Source organism: Rhinolophus sinicus, chromosome 5 (assembly GCF_057876585.1).
Source record: "Rhinolophus sinicus isolate RSI-liver-muscle chromosome 5, RSI-T2T, whole genome shotgun sequence".
Lineage (NCBI taxonomy): Eukaryota > Metazoa > Chordata > Mammalia > Chiroptera > Rhinolophidae > Rhinolophus > Rhinolophus sinicus.
Window position 1 is genome coordinate 6,296,499 of NC_142505.1, and position 26,700 is coordinate 6,323,198.

At 47.2% G+C, this 26,700-nt stretch overlaps 3 protein-coding genes across 11 annotated transcripts in view; 2 read left to right on the top strand and 1 right to left on the bottom strand.

The window, feature by feature from the left end:
- The window catches only part of RBM6 (RNA binding motif protein 6), a 92,698-nt gene extending 83,751 nt beyond the window's left edge, over positions 1 to 8,947 (bottom strand). For 5 of the 8 annotated variants that reach the window (XM_019723809.2, XM_074312312.1, XM_019723806.2 and 2 more), the window contains exon 1: positions 8,811 to 8,947. The gene's annotated coding sequence lies outside the window, so the exon portion shown is untranslated. Of the gene's footprint in view, positions 1 to 7,980; positions 8,085 to 8,648; positions 8,761 to 8,810 lie in introns of those variants that run through there. The other 3 variants (XM_074312304.1, XM_074312306.1, XM_074312305.2) reach the window with 3 other exon arrangements.
- Positions 7,370 to 16,155, top strand: LOC141567206 (uncharacterized). The gene is made up of 3 exons (XM_074312812.2): positions 7,370 to 7,378; positions 8,396 to 9,714; positions 14,562 to 16,155. Exons 1-2 carry the CDS (start codon positions 7,370 to 7,372, stop codon positions 9,347 to 9,349), a joined length of 963 nt encoding a protein of 320 aa, XP_074168913.1. The 3' UTR covers positions 9,350 to 9,714; positions 14,562 to 16,155.
- Positions 16,156 to 16,834: 679 nt separating this feature from the next.
- On the top strand, positions 16,835 to 26,301 carry MON1A (MON1 vesicular trafficking associated A). Of its 2 annotated transcripts, none has more exons than XM_019723813.3 (6): positions 16,835 to 17,082; positions 21,850 to 21,989; positions 23,210 to 23,695; positions 24,299 to 25,064; positions 25,779 to 25,926; positions 26,026 to 26,301. In XM_019723813.3, the coding sequence occupies exons 2-6, from the start codon at positions 21,863 to 21,865 to the stop codon at positions 26,164 to 26,166; spliced, it is 1,668 nt and encodes a 555-aa protein (XP_019579372.2). In that variant the 5' UTR covers positions 16,835 to 17,082; positions 21,850 to 21,862; the 3' UTR covers positions 26,167 to 26,301. The 2 variants fall into 2 exon arrangements, with proteins under 2 accessions (XP_019579372.2, XP_019579371.2); XM_019723812.3 differs by lacking the exon at positions 16,835 to 17,082 and adding an exon at positions 18,530 to 18,682.
- The last annotated feature ends 399 nt before the right edge of the window (positions 26,302 to 26,700 follow it).

Here is a 26,700-nt window from a genome sequence, read left to right on the forward strand (position 1 = left end):
GAACATCAAGGGGGATACCAACAGCCAAAGGTTGGTTTGAACACCTACCCAACTAAGATCCAACTATGAGTTTTTAAACAGTAGCAACTTTAATACACAATACTGGAACTGGAATTAGTGGCTCCTGGCAGGACCCTTGTCCTTGCCAAAAAATTCCCATCAAAAGATTTTAAGTGTATTCACTCCAATCACAGGGTCTCAGAAAAGCCCTCTGCAGAGCTGGAGGGGGAATTTGCATGCCTGCTGCCATCCCTGGATGTGGCAGCAGCTTCTCAGGCTCCCTTCTCCAGAATCATATCCAGATTCCCCACTGAGGGCACTTGCTTTGCCTACCATCATACCACACACAAAAGTTAATTAAAAATGAATCAGACATAAATGCAGGCACTAAACAATAAAACTTCTAAAAGAAGACACAGGAGAAAATCTTTCTGAGCTTCGTGTCAGCAAACACTCCTATAAAGGATCCAGAACGCATTAACCATAAAAGAAAATGATTAAAATTAAAACCTCTTTTTCTAAAGACATTGGTTAAAAAATAAACAGGCAAACTATGAAATGGGGAGTAAATATCTGCCACACACATCCGACAAATGCTCGCTATTATTAATCTTAAGAAAAAAAGATTAAAACCACAATGAGATAACAGTACATCCCCACTAGAATTGCTAAAATTAACAAGACTCACCAAATCAAATATACAGGGATTTCCAACAATCAGAACTCTAATACTCTGCTGAAAGAATGCAAAATGGTACAACCACTTTAGAAACAGGCCTGACAAACATTAGGACCCAGAAAATCCATTTCTAAATATCTACCTGAGGTTAAATGAAAACAAAAGACTTGTACAGATATGTTCACAACAGTTTATTCACATGGCTTTAAACAATGGAAATCCAAATATCCATCAGCAGGAGTTAAGATAAACACTGGTTGGTTTCCTGAAGGGTTTTCTTCCCTGGGGTAGTACTCCAGTTGTATTTGAAACCAGAGGTGCCTTTTTGGTAAAGTGGAATAGAGGATAGTAGTAAGAAAGGGAAATAGAACAGGAGAAATAGCAAGACCCATTCTTTTTTTTTTTTTAATTACATGTTTTTAAAAGTTGTTGTAAAATATACATAATATAAAATTTACTATTTGCTATTCCCCCCCTTCTTCCACCTTTCCCCACCCCCACACTGGTTCAAGCCGTAGTTTTTCAGTCTAGTTGTGTAGGATACAGCTCCCTGGCCCATGCTGGTATTAGGAGCCTGCGCTCCCCCGCTGAGGCAGTTGGTGGCCGGTCGCCAGTCGGTGGCTCACAGCAGTTCACAGCAGCGCAGCTCCAGGGAGAGCTGTTGTTCACAATCTTAGCTGTAGAGGTGGCAGCTCACTGGCCCATGTGGGAATTGAACCGGCGACCTCGGCATTAGGATCATGGCGCTCCAAGCACCTGAGCCACCGGGCCAGCCCCCCCCCTTTTTTTTAAATTCACTGGTGTTTTTGATCATTCCTCGTATATACCCAGAAGTGGAATTGCTGGATCATGTGGTAATTCTATTTTTAACTTTTTGAGGAACCACTATACTGTTTTCTACAGCAGCTACAGTTTTACATTCCCAGCAATAGTACAGAAGGATTGTTATGGACTGAATTGTGCCACCCCCAACCCCTGCCCCAATTCATATGCTGGAGCCCTAGCCCATACGGTGACTATATTTGGAAACAGGACCTTTAAGAAGGTAATTAAGGTTAAAAATAAAAAATAAAAATATTAACAGGACTGGTATGAGAGGAAGAGATATCAGAAATGCATGTACAGAGAAAACGCCATGTGAGGACACAGCAAGAAGACGGCCTTCTGCAAGCTAAGAGAGGCCTCATCAAAAACCAACCCTGAGGCCGGCCCGGTGGCTCAGGCGGTTAGAGCTCCATGCTCATAACTCCGAAGGCTGCTGGTTCGATTCCCACATAGGCCAGTGGGCTCTCAACCACAAGGTTGCCAGTTCAATTCCTCGAGTCCCGCAAGGGCACTGGTGGGCAGCGCCCCCTGCAACTAAAATTGAACATGCACCTTGAGCTGAGCTGCCTCCTGGATGGCTCAGTTGGTTGGAGAGTGCGTCCTCTCAACCATAAGGTTGCCAGTTCGACTCCCGCAAGGGATGGTGGGCTGCGCCCCCTGCAACTAGAAACGGCAACTGGACCTGAAGCTGAGCTGCGCCCTCCACAACTAAGACTGAAAGGACAACTTGACTTGGAAAAAGTCCTGGAAGTACACACTGTTCCCCAATAAAGTCCTGTTCCCCTTCCCCAATAAAAATCTTTTAAAAAAAAACCCAACCCTGATAGCTCCTTGATCTTGGACTTCAGCCTCCAGACTGTGAGAAAATAAAATTTTGTTGTTTTCAGCCAGTCTGTAGTATTTTGTTATGGCAGCTCTAGCAGAATAATGTAAGTTCCAATTTCTCCACATCCTCACCAACCTGCTACTTGTTTGTTTTGGATAATAACCATCCTAACAGGTGTCCTAACAGGTGTGAAGTGGCATCTCATTGTGGTTTTGATTTGCATCTTCCTAATCATTGATGATACTGAGGATTTTTTCACGTATTTATTGGTCATTTGTGTTCTTCTTTGGAGAAATGTCTACTCAAGTCCTTTGCCCATGTTTAAATCAGGTTTTGTTGTTGTTGAGGAGTTTCCTATATATTCTGGATGTTAAGCCTTTATCAGATATATGATTTGCAAATATTTTCTCCCATTCTGTGGGTTGCCTTTTTACCCTATTGACAGTGTTCTCTGACGCAGAAAAGTTTTAATTTTAATGAAGTCCAGTTTGTCTACTTTTTCTTTTGTTAACTGTGCCTTTGGTGCCATTCAAGAAATCATTGCTAAATCCAGTGCACGAAGCCTTCCCGATTTCTTGTAAGAGTTTTATAGTTTCAGCTCTTACATTTAGAAGCAAGATCCATTCTTAAGAGCATTTGTTAAGTTTTGCACAATTGATTCATTTAAAAATATACATGCCCACATTCTCCCTGGAATGTTTCCATGTACCCCCAGATCGAAGACTGTAGTTTGAAGAAACTACCCTTCCCTTGATCTATCACTTCACTCCTTTTTTGCCTCCTACCACTCTGCTGAGGCTTCCTTTTTGTTTGTAAAGATACTCAAGTCTTTCTCATGCAAAACACACACACAAACAAAACCTTTAAATATTAAATAAACAAATGAATGTCTGCCAAATAAATACTGCTAATCTCCCAAGGCTCTATACTGTTCCCCAGCACTGTTCTGGACCCACAATTCATCCCTGTGTGTCTGGACTGAATGTCTGTGCCCCTCCCAAATTTATAGCCCTAATCCCCAGTGTGATGGTATTTGGAGGTGAGGCCTTTGGGAGGTAATTAGGTCATGAGAGTAGAGCCCTCATGAATGGGATTAGTGCCCTTATAAGAGACAAAAGAGAAATGATTTCTCGCTCCACCAAGGTGATGATACAGCAAGAAGGCAACTGTTGCAAACCTAAAGGATCCTGACCAGGAACCAAATCAGCTGGCACCTTGACTTTGAATTTCCCTGCCTCCAGAACTGTCAGAAATAAATTTCTACTCTTTAAGCCACCCCATCTACGTTATTTTGTTATAGCAGCCCAAGCTGAGACAATCTCATCCATTCCCAATTTAACCAGCATATCTACCATCTCTATGATAATTTCCACAGCTCCATCTCCTGCCTAGACTTCTCCTGTAAAGTCCAAATCCCTGCCAGAAATTACCACTTGGCTATCCCACAGGAATCTCAAACTCGTGTACTAATTTGTATTTCGACTTTATTACTATAGGGAGACACTTCAATACTTCATTAGAGCTGCTTTTTCTTATGAACAGAAATTTCCCAGGCTTTAAATATTCTTTCCGCCCACCCCAGTTTGATGTAGATTTGGGGCTTCTTTTTTTTTTTTCAATTACAGTCGACATTCCATATTGTTTCATATTAGTTTCAGGTGTACAGCACAGTGGTTAGACATTTATATAATTTACAAAGTGATTTGCCCCCTCCCATTAACCTAGTACCCACCTGGCACTGTACATAGTTATTACAATATTACTGACTTTAAATATCTTTATATCCTGGTCCATTATACCAGCAAATTACAGTCGGGTTCTTAGTTAAGAGTGAGCTTTGTAAGGCAGTACGATGTGATGGTGAAGGATTAATAGTGTACTCTCTGGACATATTCTACTTGGGTTCAGAGCTAGACTGCTTGGAGGCAAACTGTGGCTCTGCCAAACTGGGCCTTAAGCAACTTATTTAACTTAATACCTCAGTTTACTTATCAGTAAAATCAGGATAAAGACAATGTCTACTTCATATAATTATCAGGATAAAATGACAATGTACATTCGTTAGAACAGTGCCTGGTAAATAAAACGCTCAATAAATGTTATCTATTATTATTTTAAGGGTTATTTCAAAAATCATTGGGATTTGGAATGCATTCCCATTGGTGCAGTCTGATTTGTCTAAATGATTAACATTAAAATTTGATTTGCCATTTAGATTATATGGCAAACATTTTCCAAAAACTAAGTTAAATCTGCAGCTCCAAGGTTTTGACAAATACGTAAAGCACATATGCAATATATATTATGACAGAAAATATATCCTTTACAGCCATTTATGATAGAAATGTTCAAATGTTAACTTAAAAATGCGCAAGGTGGTAAGTTTTTCAAAATTTTAGGGGAGAAAATTTTAATTCTTTTAGGTGGTCCAAGAGTATAAAGCGTTTCAAGACCCTTGGCCTAGAGCCTGTGTTTTAGAGTAAGACTGCCTGGGTATGATTACTATAAGGAGTAAATGAGATCATGCACAAGAAGCAATTACTTTCATAGTAAAATTACTCGTAATAGCCAAAAACTGGAAACAATCGAAATATCCATCAACAGTTAGATGAATAAACAAAATGTGATATACTCATAAAAAGGAATACAACATGGATGAACCTCAAAAACATTACAAGTGAAAGCAGACACAAAAGACTACCAATTATATAATTCCAACTATATGAAATTTCTAGAAAACATAAAACTACAAAGCCAGAAAGCAGATCAGTGGATACAAGGACATGCAGTCAAAGCGGGAAATGGGGATTAACAACAAACAGGAACTCGGTAATTTTTTGAGGTGTTGGAAACTCTAAAGCTGAATACTGGTGATGATGCATCCAACTGAATACTTGCAATGAGTGAATTTTATGATATGTAAATTATGCTTCCAAAAAAAGTTTTGAAAAATTTTAAAGCAACAATGTATTAAATGTTATTACTACTGGGGTGGCCGGATGGCTCAGTTGGTTAGAGCACAAGCTCTCAACAACAATGTAGCTGGTTCAATTCCCGTATAGGATGGTGGGCTGCGCCCTCTACAACTAAAGACTGAAAATGGCGACTGGACTTGGAGCTGAGCTGCGCCCTCTACAACTAGATTGAAGGACAACGACTTGGAGCTGATGGGCCTGGAAAAACACATTGTTCCCCAATATTCCCCAATAAAAAAAAAATTTTTTTTAAAAAATGTTATTACTACTGCTACTATGCTCAGGTATCTAAAATCATAATAACATTAAGCTAGAAAGGACCTTCCTGGATATGTCTATTCCAGGGGTGTCCAAACTTTTTTCAACGTTTTTTACCAAGGGCCATATGCGGTAAAATACACAAACAGCCGGGCCCCTCACTCGAGGTGAAGTACGTATTGCCTCACCTCATTTATTTAAGTAAACTAAATATATTTTTGGAATTTGCTGCGGGCCAATAAAAAATGGATTGCGGGCCAATAAAAAATGGATTGCGGGCCGCAGTTTGGACACCCCTGGTCTATTCCTAATCTCGAAAACGAGAGTAATAAAGGCAAGCTGAGCGCTGTTACAGTTAAGCATTTTACATGGGTTCTCTCATTTAATCATCACAAGTCCTCCATGGAGTAAATTCTGTTACTACCTCCACTTTACAGACGATGAAACTGAGGCTCAACTAGGTTGAGAGACTTGCCCCAAAACAATATAACTAATACGAGTTAAAGCCAATATGCAAACTCAAGACCATCTGATTCCAAAGCCAATGCTCTTAGAAAAACCCATCCTAAAATTCGTATGGAACTCCAGAGGATTCCAAATAGCCAAAATAATCTTGAGAAAGACCATAGTAGTGGAGAACTCACACTTCCCCATTTCAAAACTTACTACAAAGCTACAGTAATCAAGTGTGGTATTCATAAAAAGACAGACGTACAGAACAATGGCATAGACAACCCAGAAATAAACCTCTACATATATGGTCAAGTGACTTTCATCAAGGGTGCAAAGACTATTCTACGGGGAAAAGACAGTCTTTTCAACAAATTGGCATAGAGAAACTGAATATCCACATGTAAAAGAATGAAGTGGGACCCTTCCTTAACACTATACAAAAATTATCTCAAAATGGATCAAAGACCTAAACATGAGATAAAATTCTTAGAAAACAGAGGGAAAGCGTCATGCATTGGATTTGGCAATAATCTCTTGAATGACACCAAAGTACAGTCAACAAAAGAAAAAACAGACAAACTGGACCTCATCAAAATTAAAACTTTTTCTGCATCAAAGGACCTATTAACAGAGAAAAAGGCAACCCACAGAATGGGAGACAACATTTGCAAATCATATATCTGACAAGGGCTTAATCTCCATAATATACAAAAAAATCCTAAACTCAACAAAACCTGATTTAAAAATGGGCAAAGAAATTGAACATCTTTCCAAAGAAGGGTATACAGATGGCTAATAAGCACATGAAAAGATGCTCACCATCATCATCATCGTTAGCAAATGCGAATCAAAATGAGATACCACTTTATACCCATTAGAATGGCTATTGTGAAATACAAAACAAAACTGGTTGGTGAGGAACTCTGTGTATTGCTGGTAGGCATGTAAAATGGTAGAGCCACTGAGGAAAACAATAAGGTGAGTCGGTAAATGGGTGAATTGTATGGTGTGCAAATCTCTACAAAACTTTTTTTAAAAAAGGTAACAGTGCTGGCTAACATTTAGTGAACACTTTCTGCACACAAGGCACCGTTCTAAGGGCTTTACATATATTACATTAACCTCACAACAACCTATGAGGTGGCTACATTTTTTAACCTCATTTCACATATGAGAAAACTGAAATTAGGTTAATTTGTCCAATGTCACTCAGTTAGTGGAGTTGTCAGGGATTGAAACCCTATCAGACTCTACTGCTCCTACAGTTAACTACTCTGCTATACTGAGTCCCACAGTGTGATAGGAAGGTTATAAAAGGCATTCAACAGATGCCCCATTAACTAAGTGAATGAGATGAACGACGTAAGGCAGGAGTCTAGCAGAAAAAAAATCATTCTAAGCACTTGGTGTATAGCTAGAAGAGTGCATCAAAGAAATGATTTATGATCTTTAAAATTTCAGAACGTTCCAACAGTTTTAATCTTAATATTACTGAACCAAATTAACACCAATACATACAATAATCATTGGCAGAAGAGTATAACTTATCCGCAAGTATCTGCAATAAGACCACAGTTCATTTAATAATCCCCCCCCCCCACCTTGACAATTCTCCTCTGAGAGACTACAAGAACCTAGGATCCTAAAAGCAAAAAGTAAACCCAAGTCTGGTAACAGAATTCTGTAAAGAATGGTGCTACAGATGTCCACAGAGAGACCTCGTACCTATCCTATAGGTTAAGTACCTAGCTGGGAGCTAGACTATGAGACAAGGTTCAGGTCCAACTTTTGTGTTTCACCAAAATAGTAACATACCACTAATTACTTTAGACACTGCCAGTTCTACCATCACTCATCAGTTCTTGATACCTCTCCCTACAGACCTCACAAGTTTGCTGATGTTGACATTATTAAACCATTCACACTAGCAGCATTACTCAACAGGAAGTTGAAAACTAACAAACCTAGGGCACAATCCAGAGTTGAGAAAATGAACCAGGTGACCAGGTGTATCAATCTATTTAACTCCTTCACTTAGATCCAGCAATTCTGACCCTCACAAGCAAACCTGGAATATGCAAAAAAATACAATTATCCTTACAGTTTATGTACCATACAAAACAAGGCCCTTTCTTTTTATTAAAAAATGCACTCTGGAAAGACTTGAACCCCGTAGTACATCGATTCTAAAGTTAAAAGAAAATACGAGGAAACATCTCGCTCCTTCCACATTCACCCAACGGGCGCAGAACACACTAGACCACTCCCCCGCCTCTAGGTTCCACTGCCCAGGGTGCCGGGATCTGAGCTCTCGCGCCCTGGGGCCCGGCCAAGCCCACTCGTGTCAGTCCAAGTCTGAAGACGAGGCTACGTTGCTAGGAACAAAAGGGCTCCCTCTCGAGCGATACCTCAGAACTGAATCAGATTCTTGCAAAAACAGAAAAAAAGGAGGAAGATAGGGCCCGCCTGCGGCTCCGCAGACCGGGAGCACCGCAACCACGCGCCAGCCCCCGACCCTGCAGCCGGCCGCCCCGAGGTTGGACCGGTAATTCGACCGCCGTGCCGGGCTCCGCCCCGGGCCCGAGACCGTTCCGGGGCGTTCCTCCCGTGGGCGGCGCCTCCCTCAACACACCGCCACTTGGCTCTCTTCTGCCCGAGCGAAGTTGCGGCCGCCCCGCGACACCGAAGCCGCAGCTCCCAGGCCGCGCGGGCCCGCGACTTCCAGAGCGGCCTGGCAGGCCGGATTCTTCCCCGCAGGCTCCGGAACGCCCTCGCTACCACTCCAGGCCCTTACCGAGGCAGCGCGGCCTCCACGGCCCGCTCCTCCTAATCCTCAGCCGCCGCCACAGACCCAGCGTCGCGGAGACCGGAACTTCCTCCGCGCCGGGCCGCTGCCTCCACAAAGGCGCCGCACCGCCGCCTTCAGCGCTCGGCCCGCCGGGATATGGAGTACAGCGTAGAGTTGCGCCGACACCACTCCCGCCATGCCCCGCGCGTTGGGAGGCGAGGGATGTGTGCCCGCGGGGGCGGGGCGTGAGGGCGCGATGCTCGCCGGACTCCAATGGGAGGACGCGCTTCCCCGCCCCGGGACTACTGGGGGTTTTAGCTTGGCTCTGGCCTGCGGCTGCCTGTCCTCCTTCGTTCCTTTTGGAGTTGAGGTCTTCTCGAGGTTTGCTCACGGCCAGGAGCGTGGATACGACACTGGCCTGCCTATTGTCCGTTAGTGAGCAGGAAATAAAAGGGAGCCTTCTTCCGCCAAAGTCTTCCGGGGAAGGGGTGCTGCTGGCCCTTCCATTCCAGGAGCTTAGCCCTTTTGCCCAAGACCCAGCATAGGTGTGAGAGAAGTACTTGAATTAGGGAAGCAGTAGTAACCAGAGGTTCGTCTCTTTTTCATTCTGATGGGTTTCCAAGTTAGGTATACCCAGGTCAAGAATGCCAGATGGATGGATATTAGTTATGTTAAAGATTCAGCAGCCCTACCTCTAAAGGAAAACGCACCCAGCTTCCACAGGGCCTTGCTAACTCTCAGGCAATAAATCTGGCCAAGAGTGACTTGGGCGAGGTCACAGAGGTATTGGAAGCTATCTACAAATCAGCCATCTAGTGGAAAACGGGGCATCACAGCTTTCAGTTCACAGCTCACTTCCAGAATCTCCTTCCAGCTAATGTTCTTCAAGTGGCCAGCTCCAGGCTTTCAGGTGGGTTGTCTACAATGTTGAAATGCTTGCTGATTCCAGCCAACTGGTGTCCCTGTCAGTGGACCCTTAGGGAAAGTAACCTGATTTTATAGCCTAAAGTCAACAGCATGAGATCAAAGAAGTCTGCTGCCAGAAAAACCTATAAAGCATTCTAATAAAGCAAACCTCATCTGTAGAGAAAGGAGGTCGTTGGCTTAAGTAGTCTTTAAAGTTACCTTCCCACTTTTCAGGCATCTTGTCTGGAAGTCATTTCTTCATTCAAGAACTATATGAAGAAAACAAAGTAAACTGTATGAAGTACCTGCTGTGTGTCAAGCACTGTATCAGGAGCTGGGGATACAGGAAAAAAACAAAGCCGATAAACTTTGCTGCCCTAGGGGAGATGGGGTTGGCGATAGTTATTGGAGACAGCAAATTAAATAAGATATACAATCTCTGCAGAAATGAGTTTAGTTTCTGTAAGGAGGGAAATGGAAAGCTGTTGGAGGGCTCTAAATAGGATAATACCATGACTTGCCTTCCCTGTTAATAGGATCCCTCTGGCTGCTCTGGAGAATAGGCTGAAGGTGGGAAGGGCAGAAGCAGAGCATCTGGTTAAGACGGTTGCAACAATACAACCACAGATGGATGGTACTTGTACCTGTGTGGTCACAGTGGAAACAGGAGACGACTGGGATGAGGGAAGAGAGGGAATGTGGAGAAGCAGTTTTTGTAGAAAGAGCAGGTGCTTAGTTTTGGGTAGGTTGAGTTTCCCATGCCTAGTAGACCTGGAATTGGCAATTAGATACATCAGTCTGAAGTTCAGGATAAAGATCAGAGTTAGAAATGCAAATGTGGGAGGTATCGGGCGGCCGGATGGCTCAGTTGGTTAGAGTGCGAGCTCTTAACAACAAGGTTGCCGGTTCAATTCTCACATGGGATGATGGGCTGCGCCTTCTGCAACTAAGATTGAAAATGGCGACTGGACTTGGAGCTGAACTGCGCCCTCCACAACTAGATTGAAGAACAATGACTTGACTTGAAGCTGATGGGCCCTGGAAAATCACACTGTTCTCCAATAAAAAAATTATGTAATAAAAAAATGTGGGAGGTATCACGATACCGCTCATGCCAGTATCTAAAGTCATGAGCTTGAATGGGAAGATTGGAGAGCTGAGTGCCAGCCCTGAGACCTGGGGCACACCAGCACTACGAGGTGGCAGGGAAGATGAGGAACAGTTACAAAGAACTATAGGTACTTTGCTTCCCAAACTGGGTCATTATTGATGCATCACTCCCTTATCAGATAGTACTTTATCCTCTAAAGCGGTAAATCATATTAAGGAACTAATTAGTCTGGCCTTTATGCTCAATGTCTTTGGGTAATAATAATTGCTACCCTTTATCACACTATATGACTGACATTGGGCTGGCATTTCATTCTCTCATCTAATCTTCACAATAACCATATGCTATACCCTTTTTTTTAATTCTTTTATTTTTTTATTGTATTGGGGAAGGGGAACAGGACTTTATTGGAGAACAGTGTGTACTTCCAGGACTTTTTTCCAAGTCAAGCTGTTGCCCTTTCAATCTTAGTTGTGGAGGGCGCAGCTCAGCTCCAGGTCCAGTTGCCGTTGCCGTTGCCGTTGCTAGTTGCCGTTGCTAGTTGCAGGGGGCGCAGCCCACCATCCCTTGCGGGACTGGAGGAATTGAACTGGCAACCTTGTGGTTGAGAGCCCACTGGGCCATGTGGGAATCGAACCGGCAGCCTTTGGAATTAGGAGCATGGAGCTCTAACCGCCTGAGCCACCGGGCGTGCCCCTGCTATACCCTTTTATAGTTCAAACCAAAGCACTTACCAGAGGGTAAGGGGGTTGGGAGTGGTAGATGAGGGTAAACAGCATCAAATATATGGTGATGGGGAGCAGCCGGTTAGCTCAGTTGGTTAGAGTGCAGTGCTCTTAACAACGAGTTTGCCGGTTCGATCCCCACATGGGCCACTGTGAGCTGCACCCTCCACAACTAGATGGAAACAACTACCTGACTTGGAGCTGATGGGTCCTGAAAAAAACAGACTTAAAATAAATAAAAGTTTTTAAAAAAAATATGGTGATGGAAGGAGAACTGACTGGGTGGTGAACACACAATGTGATATATAGATGATGTATTACTGAATTGTACACTTGAAACCTATGTAACTTTACTAACCATTGTCAACCCAATAAACTTGAATTAAAAAAAGAAAGAAAGAAAAAGAAAACCAAAACCCAGAAAGATTAAGGAATTTGCCCACAGCAGGAAAGTAAAGAGGGGGGAATTCCAACCAACCCCCTCAGTCTTACTCCAAGGTTCATCTCCTAACTGCCTTACCCTTTTCGTTAAGGTAATTATTGAGGGTTTTCAGGAGAAGCATCTGGGGTTTTTTGTTTGTTTTGTTTTTACTTACAGGGGCCCATGGTACTTGTCAGGTTGTTTTTACTGCCTAAGGCCAGGAAGTAAGCTGTTGAGAAGAGCTGGCCCAAAGCAGTGTCCTCGCCTGGAATGGGGAGAACTGGGTCCAATCAGTTAAGGGGGCTCACTTTCAGCCCCTACATCCTCACAGGGGAGGACCCAACAAAGAGAGACATTATCCTGCTTGTTATTCCTTGTTGCCTCAGTCTCATTTGGGGCCACAGCTCTTCAGCATTGAAAGTAGGGATTTAATCAAATGTTAAAATGAGAGACAGGAACCAGGAGAGATAAAGAAGATGCAAAGATCACAGATGAAATTTTGCGGCAGAGCAAGAAAATCAGTTGTCTTACCAGGAGCTGCAAAGTAACAAAGGCAGGAAGGAAAACCTCTTCCAAATGTTGGGGGAAGGACTATTATTATTAGCTCAGAATACTTCACATTAGATATCTTGTGTTTTAGGGGGAAACTGCTGAAGATGCTGAGAGTCCTTAAAGGATTTACCCTTTAAGGACTCTCAGCATCTTCAGCAGTGCAAGCAAGATAGCAACAGGGCTGGGGACAGATACAAGCCTCAGGATACAATCAGGTCTTTTCACTTTAGCCACAATCTTTTCACAGTACCTCAGGTTCTGAAACGTCCACTAAAGTTATGAGAGAAAATATGGGGAAGAATAAGAAGTCTGTGGAGGTGACATGCTGAGTCCATGAAAATCACAGGCCTAGACAAAACAGAAAGCTAAGGTTTTGAGGTGCCCCTGACACGGAAGACGACAGAACGTACAGGGTAGTGTTTGTGAAAAAGCCCAAAGTTTGAAGCAGCATCATATTGGGCAGCAGAGCCATCCTGGGTTTGACATTTATTATTATTCCAAAAGACCAAGATTTACTTCTTGGTAATCCTATTAGCAAAAAGTGAAGGAAGGGATTGTCCCAATATTCAAATACAATTCAATAGGTGTATTAAAATGGACTTTTAAATACCAACCTTAAAATGTTTTAGTAAGTAGCCACAATGGTTTGCTCTGTGGATGAAAAGGGGGTTCTACCAAAAATAACCTCACAAGGGTGATCTCATCGTAAATTACTAACTGGGCAGGTCATGGTGGGTAGTCATGCCTGAGGCATGTAACTATTTAGGTATATCTTTGTCTTAGGCAAACCCTGTCCATTGTTTTTGTGCATCTAAACACACCTTTGAAATAAGCTTAACCACCTTCAGGAGAGCACATAATCTCGTTAACTATCCTGTAATCCAATCCCTGCCTTGCTTTCTCCCACCTCCTTAAGTTCACTTCTGAATACCAAATGCATAAAAGAAACTGCAAAACTCACTTTCCAGAGCATTTGAGATCTTGCTTCCCTGCAAATATCATCAGTTTGGGCTCAAACTCTTATAAAAATTATCTATGGGTTTGGACAGTCTTAGGCACAAGTTTTAGCCAGAAGCACATGGGATATATAGATATGGCCACTGGCGTGGCTAAGTAGATGCACTATTTCCCTATGGTGTTAGCTAGTGGAGCCAATGTGCTTGAAAGCAAGAGACTCAAAAAAGAAACCCTGAAGTCAGAATGGAGACTGTCAAGGAGACTGATTAGGTATGTTAGAAAACTAAATTTGTCTTCTATGGGGATCAATTTTATTGGGTACAACTTTTGGTTAATGGACTATAGCTAGGATATTTCTATACCAACCAGAGGATATGAGATCTTTTTGGCTGAAACTCTTATAATGTAATATTGCAGGACTAATGAGGGCAAAACTATGTAGATGACATTTACCCTAATGGAGGGAGCCTGGACACCTGAGCTAGTGAGGAGAGAAAATGATGAGTGGCCTGTGGAGACCTGGAGAGACTCTTCTCCCCTCCTCCTCTCTTCTTTCCAGGGGAATAGATAGTTAAGGAATTGAGCATTTTCTCACATGTTCTTACCTATAAAAGAGGGTAAAGTTTCCCTTAAATTATGTGTAAGGGCCTAATAGGCCTGTGCAAAGCCATCTCTGGTAAAAGGCCACGGCTTTTTCACCATGGCAGTCCCAGGCCAGTGTTGCCATGTGGCAGCCATTTTGATATGGGAGCCCCCTCACTATAGAAATTTTCCTTAGCCCCTGGCTTTTATTTCTCTTCTAATCAGTTTCTGAATCCTAGACTAAAGATTACTCCTAGCCTGAATCACAGAATGTCTCTCAGATAACTACTTAAAAGCCTGTGACATCCCAACATCCCCCAAGCCATTCCCGATGGCCAGGCCAGTATACTTGTTGATTGTAATCATTGAAGCCTAAAGTTCTTTCCAACTCATTCTGGGCCCGGCTCCTGGACAATTGATGCCACCTGAATGACTAATTGAATGGCCACAGTCTCTATAGAGCTAACGGGTTTATTAATTAGAATCGATTTTTCCTCATTTAGGGGCCTTGGGGATACAGAGGATACCCCAGCAAGACTGCCAGTCACGAGCAAAGAAGCCAATGCATTCTTCCCGGTGGATCTTGAGACACCTTCCTCTCATCTGAGATCAGATCAGATAGGGTGAGAGTTCTGTGAGTCCCTCAATAGGTATGGACAGCTCTACGCCCCTGCCCAGCAGGAAGCACATACAGAAAAACAGACCTTCTGTCCCTCAACTTCCCATACCAATTTTATGGGGATCACGTCTCTCAAGGGGTAAACAAGGCAGGCAGTTAGAGACAGACATCGGGTCTCTGCATTACCGCCCAAAAGACCTCCCCTCTCTGTCCAAAACTTTCCCTTTTTATTGTAATTATCTACCCCTATGAGGAAACAAATGAGTACAAAATACCCAACTAGGGCCGGCCCAGTGGCTCAGGTGGTTGGAGCGCCAGGCTCCGGATGCCAAGGTTTCCAGTTCGATTTCCACATGGGCCAGTGAGCTGCGCCCTCTGCAGCTAAGATTGTGAACAACAGCTCTCCCTGGAGCTGGGCTGCCTGTGAGCAAGCTGGAGGTTGGCATGAGTGGCCAGTGGCCAGCAAGAGCTTCCGTGAGCTGCTGTGAGCGGCTAACCGTGGACTGGTGACCGACTGCCTTATCCCCGGGGAGGGGGTGGGGCAAGGCTTATAATACCAGCATGGGCCAGGGAGCTGTGTCCTACACAACTAGACTGAGAAACAACGGCTTGAACCGGAGTGGGGGGAGTGGGGGAGGCGGAAGAAAGGGGGGAAAAAGAACCCAACTAGGAAAAAAAAACCCAACTAGATTAAACCAGCCATTCACACCTGTGCAATAAAGGCCACAATGACCTTCATTTCACCTGGGCATCAGTATCAGTCTAAAAAGATGTGGTAATAGTAATAGCCTCTTGTCAATCACAGGTGTTAATCGAGTGGTCCCACACCTGGAAAAGAACAGCCCATTCTAGAGAAAAAAAAGGATAAGAACTCCACGTCCTCACCAGTCAGGCCCTTTCTGAGCCTGGGCCCTTGGCCCTTTGGGCCTTTTTGCCTTTTGAGCCTCTTCCTTTGTTCCACCTGGAGCCCCTGGACCTTTTTGCCTTTGAGCCCTTTCTTTTGCTCCTAATAATGCCACCTTGGGCCCTTGAGCCATTTTCTGCTACTCGGTCCACTCCTATTTCCTTGAAGTGTACTATCTCTTCTAATAAACTGCTTTTTTACCACTTTACCCCGGTATCTCATTCAGTTCAATTCTTTGTCCGAGACACCAAGAATCTGGACACCGTGCCAAGGAGGGCCCACTCTCCGATAATAATCTGAGACCACGAGAAAAGCTCAGGGGCAGAGCTCTACCCCAATTCCAGTGTAAAGCTGAGATGGGGACAAGACACTGCATTGGGAAGCTTGGAACAGCAGGGAAAATCAAAGGAGTGATTTCAGACTTTCTCCTTCATCCCAGAACCAGTGGGTGAATTAACCATGGGGCTATAAAATGATTTAATGGCTTCAGAGAAAATATGAGTAGTATTGTTAATCCCTAATTTTACATCTTTTAAACTGTTCTCCAAAAATAAAATTGTTTGGGAAAGCTTTATGTTTTTCTGTTTTTATTGCTTTGTATCTAGGAAATCAAATTCTGTAGCAGTGGTTCTTTGTCCTGGCAAATCATCTGGGAAGGTTTTTAAATGATACTGTTGCCTAAATCCCATCCCAATCCAATTAAATCAAATTCTCTAAGCATGGTGTTCAGGCATTAGTTTGTTCTTTTTCTTTTTTTTTAAGTTCCCCAGGTCATTCTATGTGCAGTCAAATTTTAGAATTATTGTCCTAGAGCCTCATACTATTATATTAAAACATGCCTAAAAGGATGTTTTGGTGTACCTACATCCTTTACAGCCAATGTGGCCGGGCTCACTAATGACATTTATCCAGCTTCCCAAACTTGCACTGTCTTTCCACAATCAGTGAAAGAAACAATGCCAACCAATGTCTTTCTCTCCCTTGAAATAAACCTCTTAGTTGGCTAGGGTTGAGGGGCCGGGGAGCCTGGGTCTGCCGTTCATTCGGGGGATGGGGCTTGGAGGAGGCGCCTGGGCCCTGTGGGGACGCTGGAAAAGGCGGTGCCGAGTGAGGCGAGTCCCGCCGGGGTCAGGCCGGGCTTGGGCGCTGCCAGGACCCTGCGCCCCGCCGCCCCCACCCCGAGGCACCGCAGGCGGCCGAGCGCTGCGTACTACATTTCCCATAATGCACCCTGGGGACGGGCAGGGCCGGGCAGAGCGGCTGGAGCCGGGCCTCTGCCGCGAGAGGCCGGCGAACGCTGTCTTCCTGGCCCCGCGGCCCGGCGAGGGGCAGTGGGAGGGGCGGTGGCCCGCGTTGTGGCCATGTCTGTGTCCGCAGGGTGCGGTGGTCCCGCGAACCTGCGCCCTGAGTCCTGGCCCCGCCGGACACCAGTGTCCTCCTGGAGGTCCGGCAGAAGGCAGTGACCGGCAATCTGTGCGTCCTAAGTCCCCCGGAGGAACAGGTGAGTCCGACTGCCAACCCACGTGGCCTGTGGCCGCCGAGAGAGTGGAGAGCTGTCATCCTTGGAAGGAGGGGCTTGAAGACTGGGGGCCCCTTCCGTTTACGCTGTCCTTTGCGGTAGGAAGACCGGGTGTCTCTGGGTCCCTTAGCGGGTTGGCCCTAGGTGGGGAATACAAAAGGCGAGGCCTGGAACCTATCCTTTTGCTGGGACGGCAAAGTCCTGTAGGGGCCAGTGGCCAGGTAGGACCCGCCCCCCAACGCACACAAATTCGGCCATCAAGATTCTCTCAAAGATTGGCAGAGGTGACTGTTGGCTGAGCAAGTGTCTTGGGGCTTGGGACTTTGCTCTCAAGGGTGCCCTGGCTCAGATCACCGGGCTGCCTCTCATACTGGGTGAGCCACCCTTTCTGGGCTGGAGTTTGCTAGGGGAGGGTGAACAGCCTTTGTCAGAGAGGGCAGTGGCTACCAGCAGTGATTAGTACCAGGCCATGCTCTCAGCCTGGAGTAGGTATCCTGCTGAAGCAGGTACAGCACAGCCTCACCTGGGCCCTGTCTGCCACATACCCCTGGATCCTGGCATCACACTCCGAGGAGGTCACTCCCCAAGAGGTCAAGGCTGGGTGAACCACTATCTAAGCAGGAAGAGGGAGCTGTAGGGAGGGGCTCTTGCAAGGTCCTCCCCCTTCAGGGCGGGCACCTGAGGGAGGGAGGTACACTGGAAGAGCTCATTGAGCCAACCTGCTTGGTGGCATTGCTCACGTCACAGCAGAGCACTTTTAGGGAAAGTTGCAAGCCCTGGGTGCTTCTAGACAGGCTGTGTAAGAATGGGCTCCAAGGGAGCATCTGGGACTAGTTCCAAAAGACCTCTCTTGCTTAACTCCTTCAGGCTCAGCCTCCCAGGAGCATCAGCTACACAGGTTATGGCTCCAGTGGGGGTTGGTGTGGGTTTTGCTGTGAGTCACTCACCTCCCTGCCTAGTTTCCACAGTAAATGTCCAAAGAACTGTTTGCTTCATGAAGGCTTTTGGCTGGGTCCCCAGAATAGCCTTGGAGATGCTGAGATGCTGTATGATCTCAGGTGGCAGGGGAACTGTGGTGAAGGAGGCATCCACTAGCCCATGCCAGCGACCCTGCCCCCACTCCATATGGGTACCATGCGGGGTACCACTCAACCAGGCTGGGCTCAGTCACCTGAAGCCCTCAGGGATCAGTGGGTAGTGGGCCCTCAGGACATCTGGTGTGTTGCTATAGACTTTGTTTGGGTCTTTGAACCAGAGGCGCAAGGCCATAGAGCTGGGGCATGTGGCAGACCAAGGAGTTCAACTTGGGAGAGACTTCCAGGAGCAGAAGAAAACGAACGATCTGTTCTTGCAACTCCAGGGCCCATGAATAGCCAGTTAGCCTGGAGGAACTCCCAGCCCTCGTCTCAGAGACAGCTCTTTGGCCCAACATCACAGATGGGTCACTTCAGGCCAGAGCCCACCTGGCTTCCCAAGGTCAGAAGCACATTTTCCCAGGCCAGTTCATTCAGGGCCTGGCTCAGGGTGAGCAAACTCTCCAAAGACCGATTTGCATGGCAGAGACCACTCACTGGATCCGTGTGTAAGTACAACTGTACATGGTCTGAATTCTAAGAGTAATCATCATATGCAAATGACAGCAGCTGAGTGTACAAGTGCCTGCTCTGTGCACTTGTAACCAGATTGCATGGATTATCTCATTTAATCCTCCACAACCCAATGAATCAGTACTATTATTATTCTCATTTTATAGATGAGAAAACTGAGACTTACAAAACCAAACCAGGTAAGATCAGGTCCCACTGACTCCAGAGCCATTGTTCCTGAACACTCGACTACTAGCAAGGACAAGTCTTCCCCACAGGCAGTGGCTCCAGAGGCTACATTATAGCTGGGTGTGCTCTAGGATCTTCCCCCTTCTCCCTTCCAAAAGTACTTATGTGGCAAACATTGATTAAACTCCTGAGTGTGGAGCTGAAACTTGTGGCAGGTCACAGGCTGGCTTTCAATGTAGACAAATAAAGCAGGGCAAGGGGGGGAAAGAATGAAGGATACTGCAGGAAGGCCTCTCTGATAAGGTAACACTTGAGCAGCAACTTGAAGGAAGTAAGTCAAGTAGACATCTAGCCCAAGCAGAGGAACAGGTGTGGTGCAGGGCGAGGGGGAAAGCCGGGAGATGTGGCCCATACAGGAAGTTCAGCAAGGGCAAAGTTCTGATGTGAAGGAGTGCTCAGGATTTACATTATACCTAAGGAAAGCAGCAAGGTCAGTGTGGCTGGGCTAACGCAAAACAAGTGGGGAAAAGAGCAGGAGATGGGTGAGGTCAAGTACATGATGGGGGAGGGTAGATAGAGTAGGTCTTGTGCACCACTGTGAAGAAATGGCATTCTCACTAAGTGGGGTGGAACCATTACAGAGTCACGAGCGGAGGAATTACATGATCTGGCTTCTGTTTCAAGAGGATCACTTTGAGTGATGGGAGAAGGATAGACTGTGCAGGGGCAAGGGCAGAAGTGGGGAGACTGGTGAGCAGACTAGAGAGAGAATGGCGGCTTGGACCACTGTGGTAGTGTTGGACGTGATGAGAAGTAGTCAGATTCTTGACAAAGACATTTTCCACTTAACATCAGTAATCCGTTCCACAAAAGTTGGACATTCTGTCTGGAATCCCTAACTTAGTGTCTGTTTCCCATTATTTTAAATGGGAAAAAGTATAATACTTCCCTCGTCAACCCCAAATCCCCAAATTTCTAAAATGGTGCTAAAACACAGGGAAATATATACATGATATACTCCCAATAAATTAGTGTTAGGATATAAAATGCTTAAAACATTCCCTCCTGATCATCAAGAAATGTTTATTGCTTTGATCTAGTTTCATGGCGTCTTCAGGTGCCTGCAGCAGTGATGCGAGGAAGCCTCTTTTGTTGGCAGTCAGTGATCATCCATTAGTTCTGTTTGGAATGTAATTAAGGCTTTAAATGCACATTACTTTGTTAAAAACGCAGATCAAGTTTTGATGCTGTAAATATGCACTTTAAAAAATATAAACAGAAGCTGAATCAATACACGTTTGTTGTATTAGTCATCTGTTGCTGCATAACAAATTATCCCCAAATTTAACAGCTTAAAACAACAACAAATATCATCTCATACAGTTTCTGTGGGCCAAGAACTTGGGAGCAGCTTAGCTGGATGGTTCAGGCTTGGGGTCTCATGGGGTTGCAGTCATCAGAAAGCATGACTGGGATGAGACGATTTGCTGCCAAGATCACTCATTCACAAGACTGGCATCTTGGTACTGGCTGTTTGCAGGTGTCAGCTTCTTGCCATGAGGTTCTGTCTATAGGGCTGTTTCTGTCCTCACAACATGGCTGATGGTTCCGCTTAGAGAGAGTGATCTAAGAGAGCAAGGCAGAAGCCACAATGTCTTTTATGACCTAGCCTCAGAAGTCACATGTTACCATTTTCACATTTTTTTACTGGTTACATAGATTAGCCCTGCTCGGTGTGGGAAGGGAGTACACAAAGGCATGAATACCAGGAGTTGAAGCTTACCTCTTGAAGGCTGGCTACCAGGGTTGGGTATTAAAAACCAAGAGGCATTCTGTGAGAAAAATGTTAACTAGAGAGACATTTTGCTGGGTGTGCCTGTGTTCTGAAGTGCAGCTGACAGGATTTGCTGATGGTTTGGTGTATGAGGTATAGGGAAAAGAGAAGCATAAGGAATGACTCCAAGAGTTTTCACCGAATAACTGAAAAGGTGAAGTTGTCTTTCACTGAGATGGAGAAAACTCTGATAGGAACAACCTTTTAAGGGGATGACCAGAAACTCAGTTTTGGACGTAGAACTTTGAGATTCTATAAGACATCCAAGGGCAAACATCAAGTAAATGTGCCTCTAAAAGTCACGAGAGATTGGGGCTGGAAATAGAAATATTTGATAGTTGTTTTTAATTGGTACGGCAAGCCCTGGTACCAAATTCAAAAGGTACAAAAGTATACTCCAAGAAAAGCCAGGCTCCAGCCTAAAGACAAGCCTGTTTCCTCTGCCTTACTTCTTTCTTTGCAAGTGCCTAAATATCCAAAAAAAACTATTGGTCAACTCCATTTTGAATGGAGAAATGTTCCCCATAGGATGTGCAGCGAAAGATACCAGAATAGAGAATTGTTTCAATTCCCAGCTCCCATACTTCCTTCCTGTGGTGACATTGGGCAAGTACTTAAATTCTCTCAGCCTCAGTTCCTTCATCTATAGGAACTAGTCTGATAGGAGCACCTGCCTCAGAGAGCTGTGAGCAGGATTGGATAACTCAATCCACATCAACTGCTTAGCATCCTACCTTGGCATTCAATAAGTATTAGCTGCTCTTATCAGTTTACAAAAAAATTATTTACATTATACATGTGTGTATATACACATTTTTTAAAAAGACTGGAAGGAAATACACTAAAGTGTTAACAGCGAAAGATCCTGAATGGTGAGAAAATTATTTCTTTATAATTTTTTGCATTTTCCAAGTTTTCTACAATGAATAGATACCATGAATTCTTTCTTTTATAATCAGAAAAAGAACAACACTTCATTTTTTAGAGGGGAATACTCTCAATTCATTCCCTAGAGGTTTGAGTTAGCTGGGTCCCTGGGAGGGACAGTTTTCCTTTACTTACTACTGTTAATTATACCAGTGACCCCAGCCAGCAGCACCTTCCCTCTTCCCCTCAATGATGCCTTTGTTTGTTCCACAGGAGAGCCCAAGCAATGGCTGCTGACATGCCAAGGAAGAAAAGCAGTGAATGCCCTGATGGCACATTGGCTCCTCCTGATGGGCAGAGTGTGGAGAGAGCCGAGAGCCCCACACCAGGAATGGCCCAGGGAATGGAGCCAGGTATGGGCAGGGTGTTCCACCCCAGGCAGCCTCCATAGCAATCAGGGTTCCCAGCCAAGCTTTCCCTCCCACTCACTCGTGCATGTGTTTGGCCACCCACTGGGTATGTTTCAGGTACTATGGCCACTGCAGGGACCCTCAGTCTGCTTCTGGCCTTCCTCTGCACTTCCTGTTGGGCCACACTCCCTGTGCTGTCTGGCTGCCAGTGTGGCTCTCCTCCTGTTCCCTGTGTCTACAGCATACCTGCCTGGCTCCGTATCCCCCCAAACCCGCTCAGCTCTCAGCTTAAATGTCACCTCACAAGTTAGGCCTGCTCTGACCATGCTCTGTACAGAACATTAGTTATTTTGTCATTTTATTTGTTTATGTATGTATTGCCCATGTCTCTCATCCACAAGACTGTGAGCTCTTTGACCACAGAGCAGTTGTATACTCAATGCCTGGTGCCGAACTCATAATAGACCCAAAATATATCTGTTGAACTATTCTGTCAAAAAAAAAAGTATAGGAAGACTGACATGGTCCCTGCCTTGGGGGAGCCACAGGCTAATGGGGCCATTACAGCGGAGTGGATTAGAAGCTATGGCCTGAGCAGGGTTGGGGCGTCTTCTCTCAGGGAGAGGTTCACTGAGCACAGGAGGCATTCCAGGTACAGGTGAGGTGCTGGGCACACAGCAGTAAACAACCAGGTTCCTGCCCTCGGAGGGAAACCCCATCGGAGTTAGGGAGAAGGACAATAATGGACAAGTGCCACAAGAGAAATCAAGGAGGAAGATAGGATAGCTGTCCTGGGGTTGGAGGTCAGGGGAGGAGGCAACTAACATCTTTGCTGAGAGCTGAAGTGTGACAAAGAGTGAACCGCGCGAGGAGGTGGGAGTGGGAACAGAGGGAACAGCAGGTGCAGAGGCCCTAAGGTGGGTGGGTGGGTGGGGTTTGAAGGCCACTGTGACTGGGATGGACAAGGGCTGTGAGATGAGAGTGAGAAAAGGAGGCAGATGCCAGCTACCCTCAGAGCTGAGATGCTTGATACCCTCAGTGTGATGGGAGGAGCCTGATGGGCTGTAAGTTGCAGGGAGGCGTGACTCTAGCAGACAGCAGGAGGGAAGACTGACTTGCCTCATCAGGATAGGCAGTCAAGCTAGAGTATCCATGAGGCACCATGCTGGTGAGGTGGTCTGCCAGCGGCTACTGCTCTAAGCACCAGTGCTTTTGGCCGGCAGGTGCTGGGCAGGAGGGTGCCATGTTCGTCCATGCCCGTTCCTACGAGGACCTGACTGAATCGGAGGATGGGGCGGCTTCTGGGGAGAATCCCAAGGAGGGTGCTGGGGGTCCCCCACCGCTGCCTACAGACATGCGCCAGATCAGCCAAGACTTCAGTGAGCTGAGCACCCAGCTGACAGGCGTGGCCCGAGACCTCCAAGAGGAGATGCTGCCAGGAAGCTCTGAGGACTGGACAGAGCCCCCAGGGACAGCTGGGAGACCAGCCACAGAGTCCCCCAGGGAGGGCACAGGCGAGGGGGATGAGGAGGAGGCTGCTGAGGCCTGGCGACTACACCAGAAGCATGTGTTTGTGCTGAGCGAGGCGGGGAAGCCTGTGTACTCTCGCTATGGGTCAGAGGAGGCACTTTCCAGCACCATGGGTGTCATGGTGGCCCTGGTGTCCTTCCTGGAGGCTGACAAGAACGCTATCCGTTCCATCCACGCAGGTGAGCCATCTGGAGAGGGAAGCTGACAGGGTTTCCCTGGCCAGGGTTCATTCATAGCAGATTTGGGACTCCCAGGGCCTAGAGGGCTGGGATGTGCTGTGTGACCTAGGGCCGTCCCACCGCTCACTAGGCTTCAGGTCCTCATCTGAATAGGGGATAACAATGCTGACTGCCTCCTAAGGCTGTTGTGAGGGCCAAAGGTGGCTCTGATATGGGCTTTGCCCTTGGAGAGGGTGAGAAGCCTGGGGGAGTGACCCAAAAATCCCAGGTCCTGAATCCCAGCTCTTGCCCCTTCGCACAAGAATGTGTGTTTTTCTGAAGTGCTTCCCCGCGTTTCAGCTGGTACCAGTCTGTGAAGTAAGTGCCAGGGACAGGCCGGGAGCCCTCACGGAAAGGGGGCCGTGAGCTGCCATTTTTCTCCTCCTCATCCTGAAGCCCCTACTGTGTGCAGAGCCCCGAGGGAGGGTGGAGAGGATGATGTAGAAGGCGACGATCTGCGCAGGAGGCGGGGCTCCGAGGGAACTGGGCCAGGCCAATCCGGAGGACTTTCCGGAGAGGGGTTGAAGCTGACATCCCTCCTCCACTCCCCCACCCCACCCTCAGATGGCTACAAGGTAGTATTCGTACGCCGGAGCCCACTGGTGCTGGTGGCGGTGGCCCGGACGCGGCAGTCGGCCCAGGAACTGGCGCAGGAGCTGCTCTACATCTACTACCAGATCCTGAGCCTTCTTACTGGCGCGCAGCTCAGCCACATCTTCCAGCAGAAGCAGAACTACGACCTGCGGCGCCTCCTCTCGGGCTCGGAGCGCATCACTGACAACCTGCTGCAGCTCATGGCACGAGACCCCAGCTTCTTGATGGGGGCGGCGCGCTGCCTGCCCCTGGCGTCCGCTGTGCGCGACGCCGTGAGTGCCAGCCTGCAGCAGGCGCGCGCGCGCAGCCTGGTCTTCTCCATCCTGCTGGCGCGCAACCAGCTTGTGGCGCTCGTGCGCCGCAAAGACCAATTCCTGCACCCCATCGACCTGCACCTACTCTTCAACCTCATAAGTTCCTCCTCGTCCTTTCGCGAGGGCGAGGCCTGGACGCCCGTGTGCCTGCCCAAATTCAACGCAGCCGGCTTCTTCCATGCACACATCTCTTACCTGGAGCCTGACACCGATCTCTGCCTGCTGCTCGTCTCCACCGACCGCGAGGACTTTTTTGCAGTCTCTGACTGCCGCCGCCGTTTTCAGGAGCGCCTGCGGAAGCGCGGAGCCCACGTGGCGCTGCGGGAGGCACTGCGCACGCCCTACTACAGTGTTGCCCAAGTGGGCATCCCCGACCTGCGCCACTTTCTCTATAAGTCAAAGAGCTCAGGACTCTTCACCAGGTGAGGGAGGGCCTGGGGGACAGTGTTTGAGGGAGACAGGGGCATGGGGGGACGCTGGTTGGGCCTGAGCCCTGATGCAGTTCTGAAACTGACGACTCCTCTGGGAATGGACAGATGTCCTGGGTCTGTGTTACTCTGACACAGGGACCCAGACTCCCTATCACCCTACTCTCCATGGGCATACACCTCTCTACTCCTTTACCCAGATGGTTTGGAAATGTCCAAGACACTTAAAGGAAGCTGGTACAGAGGTCTCCTGGGTCCCTTGCCCTGGAGCAACTTTGCCTTAGAGGTCAGTTTGGTCCAGTCCAGGATGCAGAACTCCTCCACTTCCTCCTCCAACAGAGGACTGGGGCCAGATGTCACAACTTCTATCCTCTCTTTACCCCTTTTGGGTCCAGAGAGTTCCCAGCTCACCTTTCTTTCCCTTTGGACCTGTCCCCGTCTTGGAAACCTAAACTCAGATTGGCTTCTCCAAGGGAGGATCACCAAAGAGGCCATGAACTTGGGGTGGGGGGAGTAGAACAGAGCTCCAGTCGGAGTGGGCCCAGCCCTGTCTGGGAGTCTTCTCCCATAGGACACAATGCCCTATCCTGGGGGAGCATTTGGAGGGTAAGACACACGGCAGTCTCCCTGGCTAGGAACGGGTGTTTCTACATCTCCAGAGAATACAATGTAAGTCATTCCTTTGCAAACCCACTCCCCCGTCTCCAGCCCTGAGATTGAGGCCCCGTACACCAGTGAAGAGGAGCAGGAGCGGCTGCTGGGCCTCTACCAGTACCTGCACAGCCGAGCGCACAATGCCTCTCGCCCACTCACGACTATCTACTACACAGGCCCCAACGAGAACCTCCTGGCCTGGGTAAGATAGCCCTGGGATGGGCTGGGCTTCATCAGGGGCCCAGGCAGGGGCCATGAGGGGTATCTAACTTGGATGACCACCCTGTACCCCCTCCTCCAGGTGACAGGTGCCTTTGAGCTCTACATGTGCTACAGCCCCCTGGGAACCAAGGCATCAGCTGTCAGTGCCATTCATAAGCTGATGCGCTGGATCAGCAAGGAAGAAGACCGCCTCTTCATCCTGACGCCCCTCACCTACTGATGGGAATGTGTGTGGGCTCAGCCCTCCTAAGCCCACTGGGTCATGGGAGCCTCCAGGCGGGGCTGGCCTCTCTGGCCCAGGCAACGGGCAGGGACTGTGGGTTGGTGTGAGCATTAAAGTGCTTTGGGGAAGACACTTGTCAGGCTTTGTCACTGGTTCCTTTGCTCCCCCCTCGCTCACATACAGACAGCGGATCTTCCTCCCCAGCCTCTGCCATGCTTTCCCATCCACGGGGTACATACACACTTGCACCCCTTTCCACCCACTCTTGCAGAGCAGCAGGCCGCACAAGCTCAGAGTCAGACCCTAGGCTGAGGCTGTTTGCATTCATCTGAAGCCCTGCCACGTGTAAAGGGTTCTCTAGCACCCCACTGGCCTTGCCCCCATACTCAGCCTGAGCCTGCCCCTCTCACCCCTGGGTGGGGCCCCCTGCTGTGTGCCCCAAAAGACCACCCAACCACTCTGGAAGTCCTGGCTTTGGCTCTGCTTACTGGGCTGCTGTAGTTCAGCAGAAGCTGAGCTGAGTAAGATGGG

Excerpts from the sequence above, each read along its gene's own strand:
- MON1A (XM_019723812.3), top strand. The coding sequence starts at position 18,654 with ATGGCAGAGACCACTCACTGGATCCGTGT. Across the intron at positions 21,990-23,209 it reads GGCCCAGGGAATGGAGCCAG|GTGCTGGGCAGGAGGGTGCC; the intron begins GTATGGGCAGGG and ends TTTGGCCGGCAG. Across the intron at positions 25,065-25,778 it reads AGCTCAGGACTCTTCACCAG|CCCTGAGATTGAGGCCCCGT; the intron begins GTGAGGGAGGGC and ends CCCCGTCTCCAG.